The sequence below is a fragment of the Carassius carassius genome, chromosome 32 (genome assembly GCF_963082965.1).
Source record: "Carassius carassius chromosome 32, fCarCar2.1, whole genome shotgun sequence".
Classification (NCBI taxonomy): Eukaryota; Metazoa; Chordata; class Actinopteri; order Cypriniformes; family Cyprinidae; genus Carassius; species Carassius carassius.
In genome coordinates this window covers 4,830,253-4,849,327 of record NC_081786.1, presented here as the reverse complement: position 1 = coordinate 4,849,327, position 19,075 = coordinate 4,830,253, and the positions used below count along the sequence as shown (strand labels likewise).

The 19,075-nt window shown below is 37.6% G+C and overlaps 3 protein-coding genes across 6 annotated transcripts in view; 1 reads left to right on the top strand and 2 right to left on the bottom strand.

The window, feature by feature from the left end:
• Nucleotides 1–266: 266 nt before the first annotated feature.
• tbpl2 (TATA box binding protein like 2) lies at nucleotides 267–3,260 on the bottom strand. Of its 2 annotated transcripts, none has more exons than XM_059520986.1 (7): nucleotides 3,089–3,260; nucleotides 2,271–2,635; nucleotides 1,676–1,763; nucleotides 1,354–1,445; nucleotides 1,043–1,213; nucleotides 843–937; nucleotides 267–421 (listed from the first exon to the last, which is right to left on the bottom strand). In XM_059520986.1, exons 1-7 carry the CDS (start codon nucleotides 3,134–3,136, stop codon nucleotides 345–347), a joined length of 936 nt encoding a protein of 311 aa, XP_059376969.1. In that variant the 5' UTR covers nucleotides 3,137–3,260; the 3' UTR covers nucleotides 267–344. The 2 variants fall into 2 exon arrangements, with proteins under 2 accessions (XP_059376969.1, XP_059376971.1); XM_059520988.1 differs by having other exon boundaries at nucleotides 1,043–1,210; nucleotides 3,089–3,259.
• A 1,143-nt stretch (nucleotides 3,261–4,403) lies between these two features.
• jmjd7 (jumonji domain containing 7) lies at nucleotides 4,404–7,012 on the top strand. The gene is made up of 8 exons (XM_059519951.1): nucleotides 4,404–4,666; nucleotides 5,062–5,215; nucleotides 5,282–5,535; nucleotides 5,630–5,686; nucleotides 6,090–6,185; nucleotides 6,311–6,387; nucleotides 6,513–6,672; nucleotides 6,801–7,012. The coding sequence occupies exons 1-8, from the start codon at nucleotides 4,618–4,620 to the stop codon at nucleotides 6,887–6,889; spliced, it is 936 nt and encodes a 311-aa protein (XP_059375934.1). The 5' UTR covers nucleotides 4,404–4,617; the 3' UTR covers nucleotides 6,890–7,012.
• mapkbp1 (mitogen-activated protein kinase binding protein 1) overlaps nucleotides 6,997–19,075 on the bottom strand; it is a 41,861-nt gene continuing 29,782 nt past the window's right edge. For 2 of the 3 annotated variants that reach the window (XM_059519948.1, XM_059519950.1), the window contains 17 exons: nucleotides 18,941–19,011; nucleotides 17,915–18,036; nucleotides 15,776–15,851; nucleotides 15,560–15,671; nucleotides 15,402–15,465; nucleotides 15,198–15,320; nucleotides 14,951–15,096; nucleotides 14,715–14,761; nucleotides 14,394–14,624; nucleotides 13,879–14,003; nucleotides 13,320–13,459; nucleotides 13,046–13,231; nucleotides 12,879–12,954; nucleotides 12,483–12,772; nucleotides 11,447–12,334; nucleotides 9,857–9,942; nucleotides 6,997–9,727 (listed from right to left, as the gene is read on the bottom strand). In XM_059519948.1, coding sequence (XP_059375931.1) covers nucleotides 9,473–9,727; nucleotides 9,857–9,942; nucleotides 11,447–12,334; nucleotides 12,483–12,772; nucleotides 12,879–12,954; nucleotides 13,046–13,231; nucleotides 13,320–13,459; nucleotides 13,879–14,003; nucleotides 14,394–14,624; nucleotides 14,715–14,761; nucleotides 14,951–15,096; nucleotides 15,198–15,320; nucleotides 15,402–15,465; nucleotides 15,560–15,671; nucleotides 15,776–15,851; nucleotides 17,915–18,036; nucleotides 18,941–19,011 — 3,038 coding nt within the window. In that variant the 3' untranslated portion in view covers nucleotides 6,997–9,472. The remainder of the gene's footprint in view (nucleotides 9,728–9,856; nucleotides 9,943–11,446; nucleotides 12,335–12,482; nucleotides 12,773–12,878; nucleotides 12,955–13,045; nucleotides 13,232–13,319; nucleotides 13,460–13,878; nucleotides 14,004–14,393; nucleotides 14,625–14,714; nucleotides 14,762–14,950; nucleotides 15,097–15,197; nucleotides 15,321–15,401; nucleotides 15,466–15,559; nucleotides 15,672–15,775; nucleotides 15,852–17,914; nucleotides 18,037–18,940; nucleotides 19,012–19,075) is intronic. The other variant, XM_059519949.1, reaches the window with a different exon arrangement.

Sequence of the window (19,075 nt, the reverse complement as noted above, 5' to 3'; positions counted from 1 at the left end):
ACACCATTTCTTTTCACTGGTTCTGCAGAAGAGAATCTTCAAAATTTATTTACCTGCATCAGCAAGTTCAACATGTACAAAAACGGTCATAAACGAAGTGGACATGTCTCCACATGAGAGCCCACATAAGGCAAAGCTGAATATTTCAACAAAACATTTATTTTTCACAGTAAGCTGTGAAATGCTCTGTTATTTCAGCATCCCTCACTAATGCAGACAACAAAGTAAACAAAGACATTAAACAAAGTGCAATAACAAAAGAGCACTGCTCGTATATGTATACGAGGCACATTGTTATAGAGAAATATTCCCATGCAGCACATATAAGTGTAAGTGCAGCATTTCTACTGCTTCCTGAACCCTTTCAGGATGGGGTAAATATTTTCGAAGGCTTCGTAGATCTCGGACCGCTCTTTCGCACCTAAAAATCATAACAAGAGGAGAATGAGTTTCAATTTCAGTGCAAAACTTGGAATAGTTCCCCAACATTGAAAATGTGCTTATGATTTGGAGATTTGTTTCTTATAAACATGCAGCTTTTTATTTCAAAGATATTTATTGATGAACTAGAGTCTTGTGGATTACTTCTAGATTATTGTGATGTTTTTATCAGCTGTTTAGTCTCTCATTCTGACAGCACCCATTCACTGCAGAGGATCCACTGGTGAGCAATTGATCATGCAATGCTAAATATTTCCAAATCTTTTCCAATGCAGAAAAACTCTTGGACTGCACGAGGCTGAGTACATTTTCAGCTAATTTGCATTTTTTGGGTGAACTATTCCTTTAAAATTGGACTATGTGAGATAAGACTAGCAAATAAGACTATATATCAACTATACCTGTGAGCACGACTTTTCCAGACACAAAAATCAGCAGCACAATACGTGGCTTCACCATGCGATATATCAATCCAGGAAACAACTCTGGCTCATAACTGGAGGGGTAAAATGGTTAAAGACAGATGTTACAAGGCCACTTATATTGTGGGCCAGTAAACATCAAACGAAATGATGACAGACAGACAGACGCCTGTCTAGACCTGCTGAACTGCTGGTGAGTGAGGACCAGGCCTTCTAAGCGGATAGGAAAGCAGACGTCACAACTTCCAACCATGTTTTGGATTTTGAAGTCAAGGAATTTGGCAGGGAAACCAAGTTTCTGTACCACCCGGGCATATTTCCGTGCAGCAAGGCGAGATTGCTCCTCACTGCTTGGAAAGATAAACAAAGGGAAAGGCAAATATAGGGTAAAAGACACGTGTGAGACTAACATAGAGCTAAGTTTATCTATTTTACAGTTGTGCTACCTTAATGCATTATAGTTAGAGTTCTGAATATATATTATGTATACCTCTTGGCCCCAGTGCAGACCATTTTCCCAGAGCTGAATATGAGAGCAGTAGTTCTTGGTTCACGGATCCTCATTATAACAGCAGCAAAACGCTATACATAGGCAAATTTTGGAGTTATGCAACTGAAAAGACTGGAAAATTGACCTAAAACACAAAGTTAAAGGAAGAGTTCCCCCAAAAATGGAAACTCATTTTTACTCATGTCAACAGCATACAGAATAAACAATGACAAAATCTACAATAACTTTTCCTTTTTGTTTTGTCTATGATTTAATACAATTCTATATAGTGTTGCATATATAAAATACAGTAGAAAAGTACCTTTGGGTTGTATTCAGCATTTCGAGCTTGAAGTGCAATGGATTTGAGATTCAGAGGGCAAGCAAGATTCACTGTTGACACAATATTCCTGTGTATGATCAAAAACAGGTTTGGAAATATAGTTAACAAAATTAGGATGGAATGGCTGGTGGTTCATAAAGTAATCACTTTATACTTAAAGTAAAGTAGTGCATAGGACTTTATTCAAAACGAATTTAAGCATTATACAGCCTTTTACACTGTTAAAAATAAAGCTTCCAAAATTTTTATAGGGATGTCATATAGAATAACCATTTTTGGTTCCCCAAAGAACCTTTCATTGAACAGTTCTTAAAAGAACCAATTCTTCTTTGTGTAAAGCACATTTTAATAATCTAACCTTTTTATAACCAAACCTTTTTTTGTGAAATTGACAGTATGCAGAGATGTTTAAAAGGTTCTTCATAAAACCAAATAAAGAGCTTCATTTTGTTTTAGAGAGTAGCCATGTTTGAAAGAAAAAAAGAAAAAAAAAAGTTCTGGGCTTACATTATGCCATAAGATGTTAAAAAGAATCCCTGATACAGATTCTTCACTTTTTTTTTTTATGTCTTACTGTAATTGCGGGATGATGCCTGAACTCTCTGCCACTGGGGTCATGGGGGTCATAGGGGTCATGGGAGTCATCGGGAGATTGAACTGTGAGGCGTTTTGTGCAGGATTACTGGTGTCAGTATCTGCTTCTGTCGACTCTCTCGGAGGACAGTCAGTGTAAATGCCGCTGTCCTCATTCCTGCTGAGATTCTCAGCCTGTGATGGCTCATCTTGAGTGCTCAGTTCATCTGGTAAGAAGCTCAGGTCCAAGTCTTCAGTGAGATCTTTCTCTTGAGAGGCTAAAGAGGTCAGGAAAGAGGAATCTTGGGTCTGTTGAGCTGGACCCTGTAGGCCCAGATCCCCCTCAAAGTTGTAATCAGGTGAACCCTTAGTAGAACCAAAAAAAAAATAATAATAAAATAATTAATATATTATATGATGATGTAATGGTATAATACATCAATATAAATTTAAAGCACTATTTATTGTAAAAGGGAAACAAACTTCCAAATAAATAAATACATAAATGACAAGGACATTTATAAAAAAAAATGTAAGTAAATAAATCCATTGTTAACATTTGAAAGTGTATAGCAATATTTTAGTCATACTTTATTTTAAACTGAAATATTTTATTAATTTGCCAATTTTTTCCATTTCTGTAGTAGGGTTTTGAATGTATTTATTCCTGTATTTCAAACTGCTTCTTAAATATGCTGACTTTCTTATTTACAATTACTTAATTTGTTATAAGAACAAGCAGACTTGAGTGCATCTCGATAAGATTGATTATGTTTTCAGCAAACAAAGGCAATTTCAGCCATTTATTTCAAAACTTACAGAAATAGTCTGGTCAAAGTAATTTTCGAGAGCTGCCTCCACATCCATGTTCCTTAAGGTCCATTGGAAGAAAATCGATTTGCAAAAAAAAAAAAACGAGAAAAGTATCCTAGTCCAAACAATAGTGCTGCCACTTTACCTGTGGATGTGATCTAATTGGCGTCAAGTGTGAAGCTACTCACACAGAGGCGTGACAAATCATGCCATCAAAACTAAGGATTTAGTTTTGTTTAGTGAATTTTTATATATATATTTTTTTGTTGTTGCATTCTGGGCTAACAATATAACAAAACGTTACTTTAAAAACATAAATAAATATTTTTTTCCTGAAGTGCAGTCTCCGGCCAGTAGAGGGAGACAGACACGACGCTGTAAACAGTAGTGATGGGATTTATGGCTCTTTGAGGGGATCCGGATCTTCGCGATCCGTTCCTTTCAAAGAGCCGTTCAAAAGAACGGCTCTTTTGGCTCTTTTTAAATATTTAGTCAGTTTTAAGAAGCCAGCTTGGGGGCATCTCAGTTTATCCTGGAAATAATTACTGGGAGGAAAAATGAGGTGAGATTTGTAGTCAAATAATTAAAACTCAGATATCACACACCAATATCTGAGTTTGAATTATTCTGAAATATTATTACCTCGTTTGTCATGTGTGGACTATATTCCATAGGGTTGCACAAATCCCTCTGCTTAGACAGTGACATCACTATTTTGGATTTACCTTTAGTACAAAGTGTGTGTGTGTGTGTAAAGCTACGTTGACTTATGTTATTCATACAATACCTACTCAAATAAACATCAAAAACAAAGCCGGCTGCAATGAATTTCTGTGCAAAACAGCTTTTACTACAAACACTTTCACACAAGAACATTGTTATCACACAAGAACATTTGATAGAAAACAAAAAATATTTAAAGTAGATAAAATTAGAATAAATAAAATGGAAATGTCTACATACTACATACTATTACTACTATAAACTTTGCAAATAGGACATCAGCCCCTTCAAGTCAATGAACAATAACAAAGTGGGCTGCAATGAACATGCACAACTAATAACTAATATCATCACGCTATAAAGGGTTGGCCTGCGCTGGGTGCGCCCCTCCCCCTATAACTGTTCTGTCTCGCGGAGGAGCTCATTTGTGTGCATCTGTGTGAAACACGCATAGGAAAAAAGAACGACAGAAAGAACGGCTCCCCTCCAGCCGCGACTCGGCTCCCATTGTTCATGTTTATGAGCCGTTCAAAAGAATCGGTTCGTTCGCGAACGTCACAACTCTAGTAAAACAGTCACTTTTGCGCATGAGCGGAAGACAAACGCCATAACATTAACAACTGTTAAACATGTGAAAAGTACAGGCGAGCTGTCTCTTATCATTTTAAAACATTAATACTTCATTATATTGTATGAATAGGTAGGCATGCATGGGAAATGAGTATGAGTATTTTGAGCTGACGGAGGCATGTGAAAAATCACCAGTCAGTAACGTTATTAAGTTATTTTTATAGAAACATGTGGATAGTGTTATGGATGCAGTTAAAGAATGCTTGAGAAATTTTCCTAAAGAAGCACAGGGTAAGTTCACATACTGTCTATTGAGATCTGGACACTTACAATATATATTCATAAGACGAGTACAGAAGATATTTTTTTCTGCACCAAAATATATAATTAAGCATTAAAATGATAGATAAATAAATAGTTTGTAAATATTCTATTACCTGAAAATTATCTATTTGTAGATAGAATATTTACAAACTATTTTTTTTATGTTAAATTATTTATATTGGTGCAGAAAAAAATATTTTCTGTACCACAACATATTGTCATATCTTACCTTAAAATTAAAAGAAGTATATAAAATTGGGCTCAATCGTTACGCAAACAATGTTACTGTAAGGGTTTTGTGTGTGTGTGTGTGTGCAAAAATATTTTTTATATCATTGATATCGTTGTCTTCTCTTCCTTAGAGCTTTATCTTAATGATTCTGTGCCATACCTGGATGGGCCGCTCTCTCCACTTCAGTTTTATCGTGATTGGATTGGTCCCAACAAGCCCTGCATCATTCGCAATGCCTTCAGTGATTGGCCAGCTTTGTCTAAATGGAACCCCACCTATCTCAGGTGAGCCAATCAGATGATCAGATCAGCCTGAGAGTTCTAACATTTAAACATTCCATATTTGTGCAGAGAGAAAGTGGGCTCTAAAGTCATCAGTGTAGCTGTCACTCCAAATGGATATGCAGATGCCGTGAACGGGGATCGCTTTGTGATGCCAGAGGAGCGTCAGATGACCTTTAGCACTCTTCTGGATATCATTGAGGGGAAGGTGAAGTGCAGTGGTGTGTTTTACGTTCAGAAGCAATGCTCAAATCTAACTGAGGAGTTACCGGAGCTGACGGGAGACGTACAGACTCACATCCCCTGGATGAGTGAAGCACTTGGTAAGTCCACACATTTTGCATTCGTTATCTACCTGGACGTGCCTTTGATTGGATAATGGCTGTATAATGTGAAATGTGGATTCTTATAATTTAGGAAAAGAGCCTGATGCTGTAAATTTCTGGCTTGGGGAGGAAAGCGCTGTCACATCAAGTGAGTTTGTCTTCATTTGTTTGTAAACGTGAAATATTGTAAACCAGTGGGCCAAAACAAGCATTAACATTAACTGAAACAGCAAAAATATTAAATTCACTCCCTCAACAAATAATTAGCTTTTCATGAAAGAACCATAATTTCCACAGAAGTCTTATATATGAGGTAGCCTATGGGTATTTTCATAATGAATATGAATTTTTCTTGATAGGCCAAGCTCTAAAATATGTTATTTGGTAGAAATTGTGAGTAAAAAATATATTTTTTAAATACAGTACTTTTAAGTCTTAAATACAGCCTTTTAAATATTGTTGTGGACAATAGGGGGCAATGTAGTCAAAACGTCTTTAAACACTAATTTATGTAATCAGTTTTGTGAGCAAGCACTATTTTTTCTCTGTAGTGCATAAAGATCATTATGAGAACCTGTACTGTGTGATCTCTGGACAGAAAGAGTTTATTTTGCTTCCGCCGACTGATAGACCTTTCATACCGTATGGTAAGAAGTTGTTTCTTTATCCAGCTATTTTATTTTTCTAGTTTAGTTTAAAAACTGAATGCTTTTCAACAAGAAAATGGCCTCAGGACCATCTATTGGCATTGTGTATTATTTCCTCAACACAGAGCTTTACCAGCCAGCGACATACAGACAGAAAGAAGATGACAACTTTGAAATAGTGGATGAGGAAGATTCAACTAAAGTGAGTTTATATAACTTATAATTGCTTATTGAAATGTAATTGTATATTTTACATTCATTTTATGATTACACATGTTTTAAATACATCTTGAAACATTTATAAAAAATAATCCTGCAATCTTTCAGGTGCCCTGGATCCCTCTAGACCCCCTGAACCCAGATTATGATCGATATCCCTCCTACAGGCTGGCGAAACCTCTGCTCTGCACTGTGAAAGCTGGCGAGATGTTGTACCTGCCCTCTCTCTGGTTCCACCATGTTAGACAGTCTCATGGCTGCATAGCGGGTTGGTGATTTGACCGCCAATAATATTGCAAACAATACCAGCTTTGCTTGAAAATTCGGTTCTGTACTTTAGTTTCACCGTAAAAAAGTAACTAATCATGAATGAATCTGCTCTTTTTGTCTTGACAGTGAATTTCTGGTATGACATGGAATATGATATCAAGTACAATTACTTCCAGCTTGTGGAGTCCTTGACAAACACTGTTGGATCTCTGTGAGTGTTCAAAGGTGAAGATTTGGCTGATGGCTTTACACGTGGCGACTTAATGAGATATGCATGTACATTTTCCCTGATATAGAATATATCTTGCAATAAACAATGCAGTTTAACATGTAATAAATACAGTTTTATTTGTTTTAATTTCCTTGAGAAAGAGATTTCAGGTGACAGAGAATAGAAACACTTGACTTCGGTTTGGAGCGAAAGGTAAGACAAAGTCACAAGTTTCCAAAAAGAAACAGTCTTTGAGAGCACTGGTCCATCTGTAATGCTAGAATACATCTTGATCAACTTGTCATTAGGTTAGATGAAAGCAGAGCTGGTCACCACAGAGAGATAGCGCTGAAAGCAGAAGGTTTGCATGATTGTTCATGAAGAGCAGGTCAAGCATACAACAATGCATTCTAGTTCATGGAGCGAGCCAACCATAAATTCTGCCTTTCTTCATGCATGTGCAGTATATTCATGCTGATTCTGACACAGCACTTTTGTTACTGATGCAGTCTTACTGTACGGTTTTTACTTCTGCTACATCACTACCCCACTAGCTAGCTAAATCAAGTTTGTTTGGGCTTACGTTAAATATTATTTAATCTCATGCATTTTCAGTCTTGCTTAAAGCCATAGCACTTGTCATGAGATGGCAAATAAGAGTTGCATACAATAATGGATGTAAATAAATCTATTTAACTACAAGTCTTCCAGTGCAATCTGCCATTGGTGAAAAGGGGTATGTAACAGATGTGTAAAAATTTGCACTGTTGTTGCAATTGCACATTTAGCATCTTTCATTGTTAATAAATTTGTACCAAAATACAAGAGAATGTGGCAGAGGTGGAACAAAGCATCAAGTCAATAAATACAATTTATGCATCTCAGACACCAGGCAAGTTGCAGCTGAACTAGTTGCAGTGTTGACTTAAGCTGGGTGTACACTGTGCAACTTTTTTTTTATGTCACATCATACAATATGACACCTGTGAGAAAAAGCCATGTCGACTGTATTTTATGTCAGACTCTATGATATAAATCTTTGGTCACCAATTACGGCATCAACTTAAGCAATCAAAGACTGTCAATTTGTCCCATTGACAAAAAAATATTTTAAGATCCCAAAATCGTACAGTGTGCACCTGGCTTTAGCTTGGATTTGTATCAGTAGAAGAGCTGGACACATTAAAATATGTGAAGGTCCATCTCTATAAGAAGTAACAGTACACTTAACATATTACGCTATCATTTTGAATTAAGCTTAATGACAAAAAAAGTGCCTTACTGTACATTATCAAGATCACGGAAAAAGAAGAGTTGTTTCAAGCAGAGGTCAGAGAGGCAACACCTTAACCTATTTAGCAATGGATTGTGGGAAAGGTTGGAATACAGAGTGTTTTGTTTAGCTCTTGGGAAAATAACAGCACATCACATAACAATAAAACACCTTTAAGAAGTCATAATTGGAAAAGTTTTTTTTCTGTAAAAATGCTTTTCAGGATAAGTATTTTTAAAACCAAAGTTCTGTAAAACCTGTAAACTGTTCTCGTAATTTGTGCACAAAAGTTCAACGAACTTCATCTACTTGGCTGTTGCAACTCTATCGTCACCAGAACATTCAATTCAAATTATTATTTTTTTTATGGCAGTTTTGTTTTTGTCCCAATCTGCAACCTAGAATTAATCAATTAGAGGTGGACAACATCCAAATATCACTGATCATTTTGATATATAACCTGCTTGAATTACAAATTCCAGATTCATTCCTTCAAACAAATTGCTGATCGAGATTAAGGCACCCGTATCCATGAGACAGTTACTATTCAAGTACAAAAACGTCCTGCAAATAAAACCATACAAAATCATCCTTCGAATCCCCCCATTTTTTCTCTGGCACCCAACTGACTCTGCTGGGCATCAGGACATTGACACTATACAACAAACAAACGTTAAAGAGCCTCTGTGTGACTCAATAACCTATCACATGTGAATAAATATGAATCCCAATTCAACTTGAGAGTATCAGCACAAACACAACATACAGTAAAAAATCATTCCACAATAAAAGGTAAAAGTGAGACAAATCTGCCTTGCTAAAACTTCCAGGGATACCGGTCCCTTCGTAAGAGAGCACTGAGAATTTCTAAAAATATCAAATACAATGTTCAAATAAATGGTGGTTGCTGGAAATTCCTCTCAACAAGAGTTTGTTTTTACACATGACAGAATATTGTATCCGTATAAAATTGCTTATTCGTCTTTTAAGACGATTACCACTGAATCAATTTTGCTGTACCATGCAGTTAACAAAACCATATAATCAATTGCTCTCCCTGATGCCACATAGGTCATTCAACAGTTACGATGGCCAAAATATCTGCATGCGTTTTTAGTAGCAGGGCACAACACTTTGCAAAGGGTGAGAAAAGTCAGGGGTGTGTTGCTGCCATAGTAGCATGCTAAACAGGGAGGTAGGATAGTAAAATTTCTTTTCAATCTCTTTATTTAAAAGCTCCTCGCTATTAAAAAAAAAGTCTGCTGTGCAGTCTCATGGCTTGGAATCCTGTTGCAACCACAGCACACATAGAAATCAGATTTTGTTGTCCATCCTCTTCTCCACTGCACTGAGCAGCAGTCTGGAGTACTGCTCTAAAAGGGCAAGTGTCCTGTCATCACCTAATGTTGCATCACTGTTAGCTATTGTGCGCACAGTGCAAGTGCTGGGAGATCTTGAAGGAGTGCATGGTGGCAGGCAATTCAGCTCGTCTCTCATCGTCTCAAATGCTTCGGCCAGCACATGTGCCATTTCCTGCTGCTCCTCACTGGAGTTGGAGGAGTTGCTTAGCTACAGGAGCGCACACACATATGCAAAGTAAGATTCAAGTCACCCGCACAAAACAGTTTAGGCAGACGTGTAGGCTGAAGTGCAGCCTACTCTACAATTACATGTGAATGTGGCCAAATGATAACATACCATTTTGTAGAGGTGGGAGGCTCTTTTAAAACTGCTCTGCAATTCATTGGCAACCAGCCTACAAGAATCCACACTGAGAGATGTGTCTGCAGAGGAGAAGCCGAGCTCTGTTAGAGTCAAACTGTCTTAAAATGAGCTGAGCAACAAATACACAATTTTGACTGAGCATACAAAGAAAAGTAAATCTGAGAACTATAAGGCATAGAAAACGATTTTGTGCAGTGGTACTCAGCACAAGTGATTTACAGAAATATGACATGGATTAACGTCATTCATTGTTCCTGTAACAACATTCCAAAGAACAACATCAACATTAGAACCAGAGGCAAATGATTAGTCATAAGAATATTGTTGTAGGACCTTATTCTAAAGACAAGAGGTTAATGAATAGTTGGTAGGAATGTTGTTCCAGGTACAGTTTTGCTCCTGAAGTAGGTGTGAGTGTTATTACCAAAATCACTATACGATTAATCTCACAGCAACTATATACATAATGATATAGTTATTTTTGCTTTAAATTAGGTTTTTTTTTTTTATACCACAGACATTTAATAATACTTGTCACCATGTCAGTATCACAAAACAACAAACAAAACAATGCTACATACATTGTATAAAGTAATTAAATGTATAAAACTGCATATTCTTCACTGTGTAAATTAAATCTATTTCTTAAATTTACAAAAGTTATTTAGATAAGAACAATGAGAGATATTCTCTCTTTTGTTATTTGATTAACATGAATGACAGACAGCAGGAACATTAGACTGCTGTCACTTTAGGAGCTGCCTGGATCCAGTATACTGTTACATGTTTTCGTTCTCAGCTGTTTGCTTTCACTTAAGACTTAAATTACTGTGAGGATACTTGCAGAGATGGGCATTTTGACACTTACAAGTGTGTTTATTTAAACGTTCAAGGCCTATAAAGAGGCAAAAATAACTCCAATACTCTCGAACTCTACGAACACCGTCTTTGTATGTTTTTGCTCTCAGACAACATGCGCATATAGCAAAATGAGTTATCTTTAGCTTAAAATCACCTGTTTTTGAACTGTAATCGTTAAAAACACATGCTTACTGCAAGTTTTCGGATTGGATACAGTTGCCCTAACAAAAATATAAACCCTACTGCAGGGATGCCAGGTTTTCGCAACAAAACCCACCCAATTGCTACCCAACACTAGCCCAATCATGTTTCGAGGGGAGATAAAAATACATGTATTTGGTGGGGTTCCCTTGGTACAATTCGCATTATTGAGGCTAAATATCACATTATTATGGTCACTTCGACCTATAGACATGGTAGAAAATGTTTCAGTGAGCATAATACATGTCAAATAATGGCCTGTTAGTTGGTTGAGTACCACTGGATTAGAGGATAGACGTTACAGCAAGTGTTAGTAGGAGCATGCCTCACCCTGCATGTGGCAATGGTTAATGGGTGAAGAGGGTGAAGAAGAGATGAAGGATGTGATGGAGGAGGTAGAGGATGAGAGAGGCCAGAGCCCTTTGGTAAAGAAGTGTTTAGACAGCCCAAGTCGTAGCTGAACAGAAGATGGAACAAGGGAAGACTGATGTCCTGGCAAACCTGAATCTTGAGATCCTGAGGAAGACTGAAGAAGACTTAGACTGCACCGGCTCATGGGAGGGCACTCAGTCTTGGAGGTGTCCTCTTTTCTCGGCTCTGTGTGCAAGTGGAGTTCATCTTCTGTTAAATTCTTTGTCTGGCTTGGAACAAGTATCATACTAAGCTCAATCTGGTCTGGGGTTTCAGATGGACTCAAACAAACAGCTGTGACCGGTTGTACAATGCTGTTGGGCAAGTCAACTGCTCCAGCATTTGAAGAGGGAGTTGTTGGAGTTCTACTTGAGAACTCCTTTTCCATTTGTACAGGTTTGGGGGTCTTACTGCATGGCGAGAGGGAAGACAACAAGGGTTTATCTGGAAGAGGATTAGGAATGTCTATATGGAGCAGTGGTCGAGCACTGCCAGTCAGTTTGACCTGGAGACCTTTAGAGGAAGAGTTTCCAGTTGAGCTAGCACTCAGCGTGGGTATGACTGCTGCATGGGGCATGGAGGGGCCTGGAAATGGGGATTTCAAAGTATTAGCGGATGAAACCTGGGCAACAGGAGTGGTCGGCTTGCTTTGGGAGGTGCTCCGAGGGTTGGAAGTGTCTGAACTTGAGCCCCGGCGTAGGTCTGAAGATCCTGTGTCTTCTAACTCTACCACATTCAAGTTGTCACCCATGGAAGCAGAGCGGGACATCTTGGCCATCGAGCTAGTGGTAGGACTCATGTAGGAACGGGATTTGGATTTGGTAGGTGTGGTGATGTCCTTTGGCATGGAAGTCGTGGGGCTAATGAGCGGGACGGTAGGAAGGGAACGCCGGGGTCTTTGCGTCTGTTGGTGGTCTGGAGTCTGCGGCTGTGGATGGACTTCCTTAGAAGGACGACTGGATATCTGAACCCCGTCAGCTGATCAGCAGAGGAAAGAAACAAGTGAGTAATGTGAGTAAATAAGACAAACCCCATGGAGTAACTAATGCAAAACAATATCCTAAACCCTAAATGTGAAATACTCCATATCACCATATTAAGTAGCAAAAGTTCATGGGTGATTTACCTTCTGAGGAGATGTTGTGGATAGACTGAGCTTTCCTCATGCCTGCAGAACTGTTGTGACTTGCGGCAGCTTTAGCAACAGGGCTGATCAGTCTGCGGGAATCCATGATGGGTGTGCGTTTCTTCTGAATTAAACGTTGACCCGTTGTCCTCTCAGTTCCATGGGATTCCTGCTGTTTGCCTGGACTCTTATTCTCCATGAGGGGCCGCACCTCTGAGATAAGTGGCCGTACAACTCCACTGGTGGTTTTAATGTCACTGCTTTTGTTTGAGGAGAATGGGAATGGAGTTCTGGTCAAGAAAGGGCAGAGCATGGTCATGTTTGCCCCTCAGAAGTCCAAGTATCACTCAAAATTGATGTCACGGTTGAAAGGGATTTGGTCAAAGGGTTACTTACCTGCTAGGAGAGATCTGAGAGAGAAACTTTGATGACATGCTGTCAGAGATATTTGGAGTTACTCTGGTTGGACTTGCTGCCAAAGAAAAAGAGTATGAGAACTCATACTAACATTAAAGGAAAATGTTTTAAGCAAATTGTGAACATGTACACTACAAACACCCTACCAGGATTGTTGAGGTCTGACAGGTTTGCAAAGTGCCTCTTGAGAAACGCCTCCTGATCTGGGGTCTGAGGTACAGGAGTCTGAACCTCATTCTTTCTCAGACTCTCCTCCTCTTCTTCATCAAGATCTTCCATATCCAGTTCTGATGAGTTTCCATCTACACTCAATGGCTCAGTCGGCTCAGAGTCTACAGCGAACACACAGAAATATACCCTCCTTTATCTCATCCAGGACCGATTGCAGTTACTGTAAATATCATCTAATAGTTTAAATACCTTCTCCGGGATGTTCAGGGCTTGAAAGACGACTGCTGGAATACTCCATAGAGCAGGCACTGTCTGGACTCTGCTTCTCATGACAAGAGTTGACTTTAGCACATCTCACTCCATGGGGCAGCTTTTTCACTTGATACTCACTAAGCACAAACAAAGAGAAGGGAGCGGACAGGTATATGAGGATCATGTCAAAACAGAGGTTTTTTTTATCATATAATGAATTCATAGTCTTAATTTACTCACTGTAATATAATTCCAAACTTGTACGACTTATTTTCTTTAACATAAAAGAAGATACTTTGAGAAATGTCTCATAACTGTTCCTAACTTTCTTCAAAATAACTTTGTGCTCCACAGAAGAAAGGAACTCAACCAGGTTTGAAACCACGTGTGGGTGAGTAAATGATGACTGAATTTCTGTTTTGGGTGGAGTATCCCTTGAAAGATAGTTTGTGTGAAATGATCAGAAATGTTGGGTCGTCAGAATTAACTAATGTACATTGAAAATGTACACCTATAGTGTTAATAAAATAAGCTACTAAGATTTTTTTTTACTGACCTTCCAGCAAGACTGATTTGGTCTTCACATCCCTCAGGATACAGCACTTCTGTCTCTGGGGTTTGAGGGGACAGTTTGATGTAATGAGGACGTGCTTGTCCTCCTGGTTCATTCTCTTCAGGTACCTACAGAGAAGATACACAAGTCAGAAAGATACAGAACAAACAAAGCAGTCAACATTCATGAGCACAAATACAAAGCAATAATTTAAAGAGCTTTATCCATTCTCATTTGATTATATTTTTTCTGTATTATATCTAGGACCTGTTGAAGACACTGCAGCATTATTCTAATGAGTTTCCACTTTGTTGTATGTTGGTTTATTATTGTTGCATCATATATTTTGAATTTCATCAAAAAAATTAACTGGTTCATCAGATTAAGCTGCAAAGTGGAGCAGATTTATGCTGGTACAGTGAAAAGTTTAGCTCCATGAGACTATATTTAACATTGTATCACATTAGATATCAATGTCAAAAGTTTATGTATAAGCTTTATTTTCATATAAAGCTTACCCATGCGGCAATAGTCTTCAGACTGATGGTGCTGCCTAGTTCTTGGTTCCTAGGCGGTGGAAGATCTTTATGAACGTCTTGGGTTTTGCTGGGGAAGAGAGGCATGGCGAACGACTCCAGCTGCCTCAGGTCCAGCATGGACTTCACCTTCAGATCCATACTACCAAATCGCCTGGACCAGCGGCGTCTTGGTCGTGGACCTGAACCCTCATGTTCACAACTGTTGGACTGCTGATAAGAGAGAGAAAGTATGTTAAAGAGCATTAACAAAATGAGAAAATCAAAGCTAAAATTATGCAAACTTGTCACAGACTTTCTTACCTTCTTCATGTGGGAATTGAGAGTGTTGCGTTTTTCTTCAGATGATCCTTGCAACAGAAACAAACACTAATATTAGAAGCTCAAAAAGCTTAAAATAAACATTTGGAAGAAGTCTCGCCCAATAAAATCACACAACGTGACCCAACCCAACCCAGAAGAGCCGGATGCAGTATATTTATATATAGAACTAGCCAAACCAGTTTAGCAAGACTGCTGGAGAGTGTTGGATACATTACCTGTCTCCTCGCCACCACTGCTGCCCGATGACAGGTGAGGGAACATCTCATCTTCCTCTTCAATGCCCTCCTCTTCCTCCACATCTTTGTCACTGTCGGACGACATAATGCCAATGACCGGGGGACTGTGGATTTCTTTCCTTGTGCTGATACAAACCAGAAAACATTATAAAAAAATAAATAAAAAAAATCACCATTTTGAATTGTGTAATTGCAAAGCAACACATTAGACTGATTGGCTTTATACCTAAGTGTGTGTTGTTTATTTGGAGGGGTCTTCTGAACAGGTTTGCTGTTCTGTTTCAGGTCCGAAAGCCGTTGTCTCATATTAATGGTCAACTCAGGACAAAGCCTCCACACAAAGATACAGCTGAACACACAACAGCAGGCAAATTTAGCAGAGTCAAAATTGATTCTTTATCTGAGAAATTGATGATTTTAGAATATCTACCTGTCTCCCGACACAGTTATCAGATGTTTACAGTCATTAGTAAACTTCATTCCTGTTACGATCTCTAAAAGAGGACATCACAATGCTTAGACTTGATTCCAGCAGATAAAATTATTCTCATTATAGTTGCATGATCTCACACACAGAGTTGATCTTACCAGAATGGCCAAACATGGTGGCCACACATTCTCCAGTGTATAAGTCAAAGATGCTGATGTTTTTGTCCGAGCTGCTTGTGGCCACATAGAGACCAGAGGGATCCGTCTGAACCTGATAAACACATTCAGACATTTCAATAACCATATGACTGAGATCAAAAGTATCTGTATCTGAATTCATTTAATCCCTAATCTTTTCATTCAAAGTCTGCCTGCCTTGATAAGGGTCCCGTCCTCCGCTTGGGAGCCCTTGTAGACTTTCTTCTGTTTGCCATTGCAGATGTTAAAAATCCTGCAAATAAAAAAGTAGCAGAAATCTTTTTTTAATATATATGTTGAAGCAATAACAACATTGATAATAATAAGAAATTATTCTTGAGCTGCAAATCAGCATATTAAAATTATTTGTGGGATCATGTGACACTGAAGCCCGGCTTTATGATGGTGAACATTCAGCTTTCCCATTACAGGAATAAATAAAATTGTAAAACAAATGAAGATAAAAAAATATTTAAAAAACTTTACATTTTATAATATTTTACAGTATTTTACTGTATTTTTTATTAAATAAATGCAGCCTTGGTGTGCATACACTTCTTTGAAAGACATTAAAAAATCTTACCAAACCAAAACTTTAAATAGTGACTGGTTTGTTTAAAAAAACAAACAAAAAAAAACCTTGGTTAACATTACAAGTGGCCTTAAAAAAAAAAAATCTAACTGTACAATCTCACCATTTGAATCTTCCTTTTCGATTTGACAAATGCGCTGCAGAATTATGTACCATATTTTACCCCCGTCTTTTGTCAGCCACCTGGTGGTGCTATGCCTTCAACTGCCATTCTTTACAGCAGATCAAATAAGTGCACTGGCAGCTTTGGGAGGAGCAGAACCAATGAACCCCCTCAGGCTTCACATGACTTACACGAGGAACAAAAAGAGTCTGTGCCCATTAGAGGCATTGAAAACCCAAAATGAGCTCCAGTACTGAAGCCTACAGCACTGACTATTGCCTATTGATATATTTGTATAGGTCAGGCCTTCTTCTTTCAAGATCATTCATTACTGCTGCACCAAACAGCATCGAAAAGACGCTGCTTTCAGTGAGAATGAGACAAAGGCAGTAAATGGCCGGCTGTATTATACACAACATTCCTGGCATTTTTCTTGCCCACATTGCAGAATAAATTTGCAGTCATAGTTTGAACGAACAAAAGAAAAACAGTTGCAAGTCATGCGCTGAGCTGGTTCCTTCCTAATGTTGCCCTTTTGTGTGGGACAGCACATTGAGACTTACAAAGCACAATGAGGAAAATAGTGCCATTATTGAAGAATAAAGAGCAAAACTTAAAAATTGTCAAATCAGCAGGAGGACGAATCTCACTAAACTACCAAAAACATGTCCAGGTCATTAAAGAAAATAATGATAATAAATAAATATAATACTTTTCTTAAAAATGACTTACCATAACTAAATGTACAAAAAAGTAAAATGTATATTATTTAATGTAATACAAAATGTATACACCATAGTAAAATATTTTGTACAGATATCAGTTTTTGATGATTATAAAATACTGTAATATAGTAATACAATAAAGTAAAAAAAAAAATAAAAAAAAAAATCACACACACACAAAAAGCTCAAAAGTAAAATTTGTTGGGGAAATTTGGGGAAATTTTTAATTACCATGAAAATTTCATACAAAAAAAATAAAAATAAAAAATTATATATATATATATATATATATATATATATATATATATATATATATATATATATATATATATATATATATATATATATATATATATATATATATATATATATATATATATATATATATAAAATTTAAGTTTCCCCTTTAGGCTTAAAACATGACTTCTACATTTTTGAGACATTCACCAATTAAAACAATCACATGATGAGACAATCAGATTGTGTCTGATGATTTTAGTTGGTCAGGTGTCTCAGACAGTACAGAAAGGTTGTGTGTGTGTGTGTGCGCGCATGGTCTACAACATGCTAAATGTGACTGGATTAACCAGTCAAGCCTCTAATGCCACCCTACTGTACAAACACAGATGACTGTAACACCTGTCAGATGAGATCCAGATATAGTCTATACAGCCAAGATCCTCTGAAATTATTCAATTACAGAAATTAAAATGTAAATATAGATACAAAAACACGTGTTCACAATAATACAAACACATTAGCAAAATAATAGCCTGGATTTTCCAGGAAGACAGGCTCGACTAGGAGAGGACAGGATAATAATAAAACAACTACTACTACTGCTCTTACTTTTACTACAGTTAATAATAACATTGCCCAAAAAAAAGAAAACAAACCTGATACTGCGATCCTGACATCCAATAACAGCATATTTCCGTGTGGGGTCGATGTCCATGTCATACAGAGTGGTCTTCCTCACTATGTGATGAGTGCGTGTGAACGCTGTTCCCTCCTCGGTCTGTTTTGGCATGTTTAATGATTAGTACAGTGCAAAGAATAACTAATACACTACTTAAATAAAAATCACAATTTGTAATAATGTTTCTGTGTTCATTATTCTTCCTAGATGTTTTCTACAAAATGAGAACAAAAATGATCTTTAAGCGTGATTTTGTGGATTTACTGTTAATGATCCCTGGTCCTGGGGCACATTTTGAGGTCAGAATTAAACTGATTTACGTTCTGCAGGTGGCCTGTATTACAGTGGCACAAGCTCCTCAAGACGTCACATCTGATCACTCGTCCACTCCATTAATTTATTCCAAATCAATTGTCCACCTTAATCTGGTTTTATGTTTGAATTGAGGGTTTTGAGAAGCAGTGTACGAAAAGAGTATACCGGTAATAGGAAAATACAGATGTTCAGAGAAAAACAAAGACAATAACTAATTATTAAAATGTGAGACATGGAGAAAAATGTCTTCTTCATGAAGAATTGTATCCATGTCCATGGATAATGTTTATATTATACAACTATTCTTCTAATTCATGTTTATGTTCGTCAATGTTCTATTAAATGTTTTGTGAATTCATCTCAGTAGCTTCTAATTCTTAATGTTCATTGAGAAACATACTGAGACTCTTCAAAGTTGACATCTCAGAATTAATTTAGGACGTCTGAAGTGCTTGTTTGTGTCTCGCACTTAATCACTGGCCGTTGGCATGTCATTTGCAAACGGGTGTTAAGTGCTTGTGTGTCTATTTTAATCAGGTGTTCTTTAAAGCTCTGGCAACAGTTTGTCGCGGCTTGAGGAATCTGACAGACAGCTCAGAGTCGGGACTCAATGATAGAAATGTCCAACGAAAACATCATAGATTATGGTAAATAATAAACACTTAAATGTGACAAAAAGTGATCTCACCTTCTGTGCCGTGCGGAAGTAGACGCTCTTATCGGCACCGCAACTGATCATCCTGACTTTCCCATCATTAGCTGAAACAAAAACAAAGACGTCACATTTGGACATTTCCAGCATTCGATGTTAAATAAAACTTGG